This window comes from Alexandromys fortis, unplaced genomic scaffold (genome assembly GCF_014885135.2).
Source record: "Alexandromys fortis isolate MF-2015 unplaced genomic scaffold, M_Fortis_MF-2015_v1.1 scaffold_26, whole genome shotgun sequence".
Classification (NCBI taxonomy): Eukaryota; Metazoa; Chordata; class Mammalia; order Rodentia; family Cricetidae; genus Alexandromys; species Alexandromys fortis.
This window is the reverse complement of record NW_026067894.1, coordinates 9,272,333-9,283,988: the sequence shown is the minus strand read 5'-3', so window position 1 is coordinate 9,283,988 and position 11,656 is coordinate 9,272,333. Positions and strand designations below refer to the sequence as shown.

Below are 11,656 nucleotides of genomic sequence, written 5' to 3'. Positions count from 1 at the left end.
CATGGGGCTCACAGACATACACGGAGGCAAAATACCCATACACATGCAATAAAATCAATCTTTAAAAGATATACTATAAAATAAAAAGTAAAGATATATACTAAGATAGAAATAATAGTTTTCTTTAGCCACTGCTTTTCATTGCTTTTCTGTGCAGCCCTGGCCATCCTGGAACTCGCTCTATAGACTGTCTCAACTCAGGATCCTACAAACAACCCTAATGAAACTCACTGTTGGCTCATCTGCTTGGTGATGATTTTACACCACATGTTCTTATTTAGGTCTTACACGTGCACGTGTGGATGTCAGAGGCAGCTGCCAGAGGTTGGTTTTGCACTCTGACCATGTGGGGGATTGACGTTGTTAGGCCTGGCAGCAAGGACCTGTATCTACTTTTCCTTCCCAGACAAGTTCTCTGACTGAACCTGGAGCTCAGGTTCATCTAGACCGGCCTCTCAGCGCCCCAACACTGGTGATACAGAAGCCAGCCACCTCCAGCTAGCTGGTGCCTGGATCTCAAGTCAGGTCTTGACAAAACAAAATAAAATTAAAAAATAAAATAAAAAGGACCAAAAATTTTCCTGAGGGGAAAAAAAAGAAAACTATATGAATTCACATTTTGACCTCATCAAATCTGGGACTATGAGCTCCACCCCCCACCTATTTAAGATTTACTTATGTGGATGGGTGTTTCGCCTGCACGTAGGTCTGTGTACTATGTGTGTGCCTGATGCCTGCGCAGTTCAAACGTGGGCATCACATCCTCTAGAACTGGAGTTACAGCAAGCGGGTGTTGGGAACTGAGTCTGGGTCCTCTCTGCAAGAGCAGTCGGTGCTCTTTAACAGCTAAACCATCTCTCCTGGCAGTGGCTACTTAACCATTCCTTCTTACATTTCTTCAGGGTGTGGGTGTGCGCGTGTGAAGGAACAGCACTCACTCGTGACCGAGAGGACAACCTGCAGGAGCCGGCCTTCTACCACGTGAGTCCTGGAGAAGCCTCTGGCCCTCCACAGCTAGGGGTGCCCATACACACCACACACGATAATAGTGAGATATTGGTAAACAGCTAAGAAGCTAAGTAGTAATAATAATAATAAAAAGTTAAGAATAAAGATCAGAAATTGTTTCTTTCCTGTCTTTATTACTATACAATGCCAGCTCACAACGCTGTTACAAACCTTATATATAAATGGCAAAACAAAACAAATATAAACAAAACAAAAAATTAATAACAGAATTAGAAAATGCTTTTATAAAAAACAAAACAATAACAAAGGGCAAAACAATGATTAGAGTTGTTTTTGACATTTTCCTCTGAAAAGCTAATTTAGTCCACTTTCCTCTCTTTGGGCGAAGGGAGGACTTGAAGAAATCTCCATGTTATCCTGGGCCTGTAATCAGCAGAGACTGCCAAGGAGAAGACACAGTCGGGTCAGCAAGGAAGGGACTTAGACATGCAGGGGGGCCTGAGTTCCAGGCTAGCTAGTGATAAAGTCAAGTTCCAGGTGAGCCAGGGCTACAAGGCTAAGACCCTGTCACCAAAAAAAAAAAAAAAAAACACAAAACAACAAAATTACCGAATAAAGGAAACAGTTCAAAGGAACCAAACTCTCACCACCCAGTTTCTCGAAGGGAGTCTGCCTGACTGGCAGCAGCCTACCAGGTGAGGACAGACCTCTAAGACGGACAGACTTTTCTTAATCACATAAGCCTTTTGGGGTCTATTTTTTCCAGGTGAACCAGAGGTTTGAGCTGCTCCGCAAAATTCCTCATGTCGTCAGAGACCATGTCCTGTCCAGCTGGTGCGACAACACTCAATTCCACAAGATAGGAGAGCGACAGAGCCTCTGTGCTGTCTGTGTTCCCTGGGACCAGGATTCGGAAAATCTTGTACACCACAATCTTCATGATGCCCTTACGGAACAAGTGCCCTTTAGCGACAAACTCATGGTCCATACGGAAGCCCATTTCCATCAAGAAGTCCGTGAGGTTCTCAGATGTGGCAATGTCCACACAGTTGCGCACCAAGGCATGGCGGTTCTTGTCTCCCATTTCTGGCTGTCCCAGGTAACGCAGGTGCCACGGTGCCCCTGCCCTGTCCATGGAGCGCCGGGCCCGTAGAACAAACGGGCTGGCCTGCTGGCCCTTCAAAAGGAATACCATCTCGTGATCAAGGAAAGTCTCGGGCTCCATGTTGTCACACAAACCACGAAGGCGATGAATGAGACTTTCCAAACTGTGGTCTAAGACACTTCCTGAAGAGGAGAAAAGACAATGAGCCCGGGCTTTCACTAAGGGTCTTGAAACTAACAAAAGATAAACACACACAAAAGAAATAAATAGTTAAGCTGGGCGGTAGTGGCATAGGCCTTTAATCCCAGCACTCAGGAGACAGAAACAGGTGGATTTCTGTGAGTTCGAGACCAGCCTGGTCTACAAGTGCTAGTTCCAGTTCCAGGAGAGGAAGGAAGGAAGGAAGGAAGGAAGGAAGGAAGGAAGGAAGGAAGGAAGGAAGGAAAGAAGTTCACTGTTTCCTATGAACAATCCATGGGATTCTATGGTTCTCTCCCTCCACCACCATGCGGGTCCCACAAATTGAACTCAGGCTTTGGAGCAAGTGCCCTTTGGTTGGAGTGAGAATGGCCCCCACAGGCTCTTATATTACAAAATCTAGACCCTAGTTGATGGACGGGTTAGGGAAAGATTAGCTAGCATGTATTTGTTGGAGGAGATATGTCACTGGGAGTAGGTTCTTGGGGTTCTGAGTTTTCAAAAGCCCACGCCAGACCCAGTGTCTCTCTGCCAGTAGGTCAGGCTGTAGCTCTCAGCTAGTGTTCCAGCACCTACCTGCTTACTGCCATGCTCCCCGCCATGATGATCATGAGCCAACCCTCTGAAACTGTGAGCAAGCCTGCAATAAACTCTTTCTTTGTTGGGGGGTGGAGGTGGAGATGGTTTGAGAAAGGGACTCACTCTGTAGACCAGGCTGGCCTCGAACTCACAGAGATCCGCCTGTCTCTGCCTCTCGAGTGCTGGGATTAAAGGTGTGCACCACCACTGCCCACCTAAGACCCTGTCTTTTCTTTTTCTTCTTAAAAGATTAATTTATATATGTTATGTATATGAGTGCTTTATCTGCATGTACACCTTTAAGACAGAAGAGGGCACCAGATCTCATTACAGATGGTTGTGAGCCACCATGTGGTTGCTGGGAATTGAACTCGGAACCTCTGGAAGAGCAGCCAGTGCTCTTAACCACTGAGCCATCTCTCCAGCCCAGCCCTGTCTTAAAAACCAAAATCAATAAAACAAACAAACAACAAATCACCCCCCTAAAAGATTCAAGTAAGAAGATTTAACACTTAAGATACTTGGTACAGAGCAGAAATTTAGAAAAACAGACTCACCAGAACCTGGTGGTCCAGGCCTGCAATTCTAGCCAATAAGGAGTCCAAAGCAAAAACATAGCATGGTCAGGGCTTGCCTGCGCTATATAGTAAATTCAAGACCAGTCTGGGTAATTGAGATTTTTCTCAACAGTTTTAAAAAAGGCTATGATATAACTCAGTGGCAGATTGCTTGCCTTGGATGTTTAAAGCCCTAGTTTCAATATCAGTACTCAAAACAAAACCTTGAGCCCCCCCCCCAAAAAAAACCTATTTATTTTTAAAGGTAAGGTCTCACCCAAGATGTTTTAAGGCCCTAGAACTTACTATGTAGCTCAGGTTAGCCCTGAACTCAGCAATTCTCATGTCTCAACCTCCTAATTGCTGGTATTACAGACATGAACTATCACAAACAGTTTCACACACACACACACACACACACACACACAATTTTGGAAACAGGGTCTCTCTCTCTGTAGCCCTGGCTGTCCTGGAGCTCACTATGAAGACAAAAATGGCCTCAGTATCATGAGAACCACCTGCTTCTGCCTCCAGAGTGCTGGAATTAAAGGTGTGACCACACCTGGCAGTTTATCATAATTTCAAAAAATGTAAATTCTGTCATAGGACATAATTCTGTCAAGGCCATAATGCCAAGGGAAGCCAGTCACAAAACTAATTATTTCACTTCTAGGGGCATCAGGCAGCCAATATAGGACACAAAGTGGGAAGGTGAACAGAAAGGGCTAGGGAGGAGAGGGGGAAGAAATAATGGCTACTGAGTCTTAATTTTTCAAGATGAAAAAAAATAAACAAATCGGGGTTGTGGTGGCCCATGTCTTTAATGCCAGTACTAGGAGGCAAGAGACAGGGTGAGTTCAAGGACAGCCTGGTCTACAGATGGAGTTCCAGGACAGCCAGCGGTACACAGTGAAACCTTGTATTGAAAAACAAAAACAAGAACAAGAACAAGCAAGTGTTGTGTTGCACATCTGTAAACCCGCAGGCTCTGGAGGCCAGCCTGGTCTACCTGGTGAATTCCTGGCCACTGAATCATTCCTGCGCTACCTTCTTTCAAAGATAGTTACTTACTAGGCGACAGAAATTGTGTAGCTGTCTTTGTTAACTTTACCCCAACTTCCTCTGACCAGAGCAAAGCAGGCTCCCCAGTTCACTTACCCTGCAGGAGGTACTCCATCATGTTAATGGTGCCCCCAGTGACTGGCATCATGGTGACTGGAGGGGCCTCCATGATGTCTTTGATTTGGCTCCAGAGGAGAAAACTGGAAACAGATCTTCCGATTGGCTAAGCACGGGACACACCTGGAAGAGTCACATTCGTCCTTATGCTGGAGTCATTGGTAGTGTGGCCTAACAGGTTTGCTGTCCCACCTGCCTTGAAATCAAGGCCTAGTCATTCAGAACTTTGAACATCAGTTTTTGGCTTTTTTTTTTTTTTTTTTTTTTTGCTTTTCTTTCTTTCTTTTGTTTTTCTGGGTTTTTTTTTGTTTGTTTTTTGTTTTGTTTTTTTCAAGACAGGTTTTCTCTATGTAGCTTTGGAGACTGTCCTAGAACTCGTTCTGTAGACCAGGCTGTCCTCGAACTCACAGAGATCCACCTGTCTCTGCCTCCCAAGTGCTGGGATTAAAGGCATGTACCATCACCGCCTGTGAACATCTGTTTACACAGACAATTCCAAGAACGGATGACACAGAAACAGAGTTCTGGCCACGGAGGCGGCATAACCATCCAGTCTCGAGTGCTGAACCCTCTAAAAGGTTTCTCTGTAATCTTTTTCTTTTTTTTTTGTTTTTGTTTTTGTTTTTTCGAGACAGGGTTTTGCTGTACTTTTAGAGCCCATCCTGGAACTAGCTCTTGTAGACCAGGTAGGCCTCGAACGCACAGAGATCCACCTGCCTCTACCTCCCGAGTTGCTGGGATTAAAGGCGTGCGCTACCACTGCCCGGCCGTCCTCTGTAATCTTGAGGCAGCTGTGCAACCTCTTGTTCGGGAACCTACTGTCTGTCTCTTTTTAAATAAGACCAGGGGCATTTAACCACTCAGCCCTCCTCCCTCAGCTACATGGCTCAAATGAAACAACTGACATACAACTAAATAAAAATTAAAAAAGGTGAAGTCATCTTGAGCTAAACAGAGAGGCCCCGTTTAGAAACAAATAAATAAAAGCTGGCCGTGTTGGGTCACATCCGTAATCTCAATACTCGGGAGCTGAGTTAGGAAGACGGCTACAAGTTCGAGGCCAGACTGGTCTACAAAGCAAGTTCCAGCCAGCCAGGGAATCACACAAAAAAAAAAAAAAATCCGACCTAGGGACCTCGTCTACCCATCATTCTAATATTCTAAGGCGGACGCCACGGAGACTCAAGGAGAGGCGCCAGGATACACGTGGGGGTCCGACTAGAACGTCTTTTCAAACGTTTCAGGCGGGAATCGTGAAGTTCAAGTGACTACACCGGTCCTCCCACGCGGAGATCCCGGGCACGTGTGCACTTACACTAGCAACACGGCTCCGTGCACGCTGCAGCTCTTCGCAAAGCTGTAAGTAAATCCACGCGTGCACACTCGCAAACCATATTCCCTAAATACCCAAATCTCGCCGGCGAGGGCCCAGCCGAACCTCCGTACAGACTGCCTTCTACACTTCCGACAGGAAGCTGACGGACAGGAAACCTCGCCACTGAAGCCGGAGAAGTACGGGTGCCGAGAGGGCAAGGAAGGCGTCCGCCTTCTGGCACCGGCGGGCAAGAACGCATGTGCAAAAGTGCATTGCTGCGCTCTGATGGGATCCTATTAAAGAGTGGTGCACTGGGAGAAAACTGCAGGGCTTACGTCATAGGACAGCTCTAGGATTAGTTGGGTTTTTTTTTCCTCCCCCCCACCCCCTTCGACTACCTGAATGTTTCGATTGGATCTCTCGAAACTCATTGGATACTATATTTAAATTGTGAGCTCAGCCACTGCGGGGAGCGAGGAGGGGAAGAGTCTCATTGAAAAAGAAGAGTATGTTTTAAATCGGAGACACTCTTATGAGATACCTGAAGGTGACGAAGTGACGATGCGCTCCCCAGCTAAGCATACCATTGTGCCGTTATGGACCTCAGTAGTAACTCTTATTATTTTGTGTGTTTTCACGAGTCTGGAGAAATAGCTCAGTGCTAGAGCCTTCCCTGGCATGTGCAAGGCTGTAAGTTAAACACGGAACAACAGCAAACGTCCAATTTATTTGTCCCTACCTCAACTTTAAACACAGGGGACCAGGCAAGTATGATTCTGAGACCCTCAGAAGGCAAGGGTCTCTCCAACAGAGCTGTTCGAGACTTAAACAACATTGTGAGACTTCTCAAAAATAAATAAAATGGGGCTAAAGAGGTGGCTCAGCAGTTAAGAGCGCTTGCTGCTCTTGCAGAGTTCCCCAACACCCACTCAGGCATCTGAAATTCCTCCTCCAGCCGATCCTTTCTGCCCTCCTCAGGCACTCCGTCCATATGGCACACACGTACATGCAGGCAAAACACTCATAATGCACAAATATAAACGAGCTAAATTAAATAAATAGGGGCTGGGAAGATTGCCAAGTGGTTGAGAGCACTTGCTGCTCATGCAGGGGACCTGGGTTCAGTTCCCAACACTTATATCAAGTGACTCACAGCCCTCTAGTTCCAAAGGATCTGACACCGTCATCTATGGGACCTATACAGGACATATATGGTCCACATTAATTCATTCAGGCACACACACATACACATTCAATATATAAATGGAGATTTGAAGTTTAAAAGTACTTATCGAACTCTGTACGTATGCCAAGCACATAGACAGAGTACCAGTGTCAGCTCAGATCCCAACCCTGCCAACTGTCATATAAAATTTGCTTGCTTTTCTCCCATCTTTGCTCTTCTTTCTGCTCCCCCCCCAATCTTCACTGTTTGATCTCTAATAAATCTTTCATTCTATTCATAGAATGATCTAGTTTAGTGTAGGAATTTATCTGTACCATTGCTTATAATACTCACTTGGAATGCAAAATTTAAGACAATATCAAGAAATGGAGTATCGGCCAGGTGGTGGTGGCACACACCTTTAATCCCAGCACTTGAGAGGCAGAGGCAGGCGGATCTCCAAGTTCAGCGCTGCACAGAGAAATTCTGTCTCGAAAAAGAAAGAGAGAGAGAGAAAAAAAAAACAGAGACACAAAGAGACAGAAAGAGCTCAGTGGTACAGGGCTTTTGCTTCATACCTGAGGCCCTAGGCTTGATCCTGAGAACTATAATACTAATTGTAGAATATTAGTTAAAGATGTTACATTTGTTTATGCTGTGGAATACTTGTTTAATGATACAAAGATATGTTGTATTCTTTTATGTTGCGTTTGTTTCATCCTGTGAGCCTGTCTAAAACACTTGGTTGGTCTAATAATAGCAAGGCAGGAGAAAGGCTAGGCAGGACTGGCAGGCAGGAGAGAATAAATAGGAGGAGATGGAGGAACAAACGAAGGAGGAGGAAAGGAGGGCATCAGGGGCCAGCCACCTAGCTACACGGTAAGTTATGGAGTAAGCAGTAAAGAAAAGTAAGAGCCCAGGGCAAAAGATAGACAGGAAAATTTAAATTAAGAAAAGCTGACTAGCCGGGCAGTGGTGGCGCACACCTTTAATCCCAGCACTCGGGAGGCAGAGGCAGGCGGATCTCTGGGAGTTCGAGACCAGCCTGGTCTACAGAGCTAGTTCCAGGACAGGCTCCAAAGCCACAGAGAAACCCTGTCTTGAAAAACCAAAAAAAAAAAAAAAAAAAAAAGAAAGAAAAGAAAAGAAAAGAAAGAAAGACTGACTAGAAACAAGTCAAGCTAAGGCTGGGAATTTATAAATAATAATAAGAATTCATGTGATTATTTGGGAGCTGGGTGGTAGGCCACCCAAAGAGCCAAAATAGTAGACCAAAACAAACAACAACAAAATAACCAACAGGTGGCTGGAGAGATGACTCAGAGGTTATAAACACTGGCTGATCTTCCAAAGGTTCTGAGTTCAATTCCCAGCAACCACTTGGTGGCTCACACCATCTGCAACAATGGGGAGGAGATAGAATGGCTTAATGCCTAGTGGGTGGGGAGAGGGAAGAGAAGCCCAAGTCAGAATTGTTCAGATTTTTGCCTTGGGTGGCTGAGGCCATAGAGGTGCTTTTTCTTCATTTATAAGATTGGCCAATGATGGGGCTTGAGAGATGGCTCAGCTCTTAAGAGCACCGCCTGCTCTTCCAGAGGTCCTGAGTTCAATTTCCAGCAACCACAGAGTAACGCTCAACCATCCATAATGAGATTTGGCGCCCTCTTATGGTCTGCAGGCATACATGCAGGCCAAACACTATATACATAATAAATAAATCCTTAATTTGAAAAAAAATTGGGCAATGATAAGGGCATATGCCATGCAGTGATGGTTCACACCTTTAATCTCAGCACTTGGGGGGCAGAGGCAGGTGGATCTCTGTGAGTTCGAGGCCAGCCTGGACTACAGCGTGATTTCCAGGATAGCCAAGGCTACACTGAGAAAACCTGTCTCAGGGCCTGGTGATGCACACTTGTAATCCCAGCACTCAGAGAGAGATGGAGACTTGCCCAGGGTTGCACTGCTAGCAAATTCGGAGCTCATATTTAAATTCAGTTCTCTGTGACACAGTCATTCCCATCTCTGTGAAGGTAAAAGCAGGGCTATTAAATGCCGATAAGCTCTGCCCACAATCCCCTTTACTTCCCTGGCCACCTACTGCCAATCATCCCGGTCTGTGCCACTCCCTCCAGCCATGCTGGTCTCGGGATCTAACTTCTGCTTGCCAAAGATGCTTCAATCTGCTTCAGGTTACACAGTCTGAAATCTTTTTCCTGCCCCCGAGCTTCAGGGTCCATTCTCTACATGTCTAGCTCCCTGCCAATCTTTTTTCTTTTTAATATGTATTTGTGTGTGTGTGTGTGTGTGTGTGTAAGTGTGTGAGGGAGGGCATATGTAAGTGTGTGTGATCAAACCTGTGGAGCCTAGAGTCAGTTGCAACTGTTGCCACCCAAGATCCCTTCACCTTGAGTGTTTTGAAACAGAGTCTCACATTTGTCCCAAGGCTCGCTAAGTAGGCTGACTGGGCAGCAAGATCCATAGCTCTCCCTGTCTCTGTGGTCCCTGCACAGGGATGCATGCATGCCACCATGCTTCTCTTTTTTTCCCGTGGGTTCTGGGACTTGAACTCAGAGCTTCATCTTGCAAAGCAAGCACTTTACTAACCCAGCCATCCTCCCAGCCTCTCAAATCTTCCTCCCCTCCCCCCAAGGATGCCTTTTCTGGCCACCTGTTTACATTTGAAATCTAAGCCGGATATGGTGGAGTGTACCTGTCATGCCATCTGCTCAGGAAGCTGAGGCAGGAGGACCACTGAACACCAGCAGTTGGAGGTCAGGCGGTCACATGAAATAACAAATGAGGGACTGTTGAGATGGTTCAGCAGGTGAGAGACTGTCCAGTAACCTGAGTGTGATCCCCTGATCACATGGTGGAAAGAGCCAACTAACTCCCAGAAGTTAGTCTGTTATGTACACTGTGCATGACCACACACACATTATACATACACCAATAATAAGTTAAAGAAACAAAGCTTGGTGTGGCACACATCTTTAAGTCCAGCACTAGGGAGGCAGAGGCAGGAGGATCTCTGTGAATTCAAGGCCAATCTGGTCTACAAAGGGAGTTCCAGGACAGCCAGAACTGTTTCGCAGAGAAACCCTGTCTCATAAAACAAGACAGATAAGAAAAATAAAAAGAGGGACTGGAGAGATGGCTCAGAGGTTGGGAGCACTGGTTGCTCTTCCACAGGTCCTGAGTTCAATTCCCAACAACCACATGGTGGCTCACCCCATCTGTGGTGGGATCTGGTGCCCTCTTCTGGCCTGCGAGGACACCTGCAGGCATACATGCAGACAGAACACTGTATACATAATAAATAAATAAAATCTTTAAATAAAATAAAAAGATAAATAGATCGATTGATAGATAGATATAGATAGATGGCCAGGCTGTGGTGGCGCACATCTTTAATCACAGCATTCTGGAGGCAGAGGCGAGTGGTTCTCTGTGAGTTCAAGGCCAGCCTCAGCTACAGAGTGAGTTCTGGGATTGGCTCCATAGCTACTGAGGAACCCTGTCTCGAAAAACAAAAACAAAAAAGATAGATAGATAGATAGATAGATAGATAGATAGATAGATAGATAGATAATAAAACCATTGTTTGTGAACATAATGGTGCTTGCCTATAATCCCCAAGATTTGGGAAACAGGATTGCCAGTTCAAGCCCAGCCTAGCCACATAATGAGATCCTCTCTTAAGAAGGTATTGAGTGGGATGTAGTTCAGTGACAAAGCAGGTGCCTAGCAAATAAAATATCAAGGGCCAGCAGGGAACGGTAGCACGTGCCTTTAATCCCAGCAAAAGAATCAGGAGTACAAACCGAGTGGTGACGCATGCCTTTAATCCCAGCACTTGGGAGGCAGAGGCAGGTGGATCTCTGTGAGTTCGATTCCAGCCTGGTCTACAAGAACTAATTCCAGGACGGGCTCCAAAGCTACAGAGAAACCAACCGTGTCTCGAAAAAAACAACAACAAAAGAATCAGGAGTTCAAGGTCATCTTTGGCTGCTTATTGAGTTCAAATCATCCTGGACTAAAGGAGTCCTTGTCCATCCTCCTCCCCTCCCCTGCCAAGGTTAAAAAAAAAAAAAAAAAAAAGAGAGAATAAACAAATAAAATGCCTCCAGTTACACATGTCTGACTGTTCATTATCAGTGGACGCGTAGTAAACAGGGACTCAGATGCACATTAGAGTCGGGAAAAGGAGTTGAACTTTAGCATTGTCCCCGCTTCTGCGAAGACTAGCCTTAGTCGCGCTTGTAGACCAGGCTGGCCTCGAACTCACAGAGACTTGCCTACCTGTGCCTAATAGGCGTGCGCCACCACCACCTGGCGCAGTCCGGTTTTTTAATAGTAACCACCAACAGTAAATACCTAGCAACAAATAAATGATCCTATCCTTGGTCTTGGGGAGTTTGGTTTGTGGGGACTCAGGAAAGCATGCCAGGTCGATTTGTGCCTAATGCTGACTCAAGAGTTTATCTTTCTGTCACCACCCCCTGGGTGACAAGCAGCAGGACCCATTTAATCCTGGGTGGGGGTTGCTAAGAAAGTCTGTTGCCCGAGGGTAATTGCCCTATTTACTT

General features: G+C 45.8%; 1 protein-coding gene across 1 annotated transcript; it reads right to left on the bottom strand.

The window, feature by feature from the left end:
• Window positions 1-1,122: 1,122 nt before the first annotated feature.
• Med18 (mediator complex subunit 18) lies at window positions 1,123-6,081 on the bottom strand. The gene is made up of 3 exons (XM_050156305.1): window positions 5,903-6,081; window positions 4,567-4,710; window positions 1,123-2,256 (listed from the first exon to the last, which is right to left on the bottom strand). Exons 2-3 carry the CDS (start codon window positions 4,637-4,639, stop codon window positions 1,703-1,705), a joined length of 627 nt encoding a protein of 208 aa, XP_050012262.1. The 5' UTR covers window positions 4,640-4,710; window positions 5,903-6,081; the 3' UTR covers window positions 1,123-1,702.
• Between the last annotated feature and the right edge of the window lie 5,575 nt (window positions 6,082-11,656).

Coding starts and splice junctions, on each gene's coding strand:
- Med18 (XM_050156305.1), bottom strand. CDS start 4,639: ATGGAGGCCCCTCCAGTCACCATGATGCCAGTCACTGGGGGCACCATT. Junction 2,257..4,566: donor GATGGAGTACCTCCTGCAGG/GTAAGTGAACTG, acceptor TCTCCTCTTCAG/GAAGTGTCTTAGACCACAGT.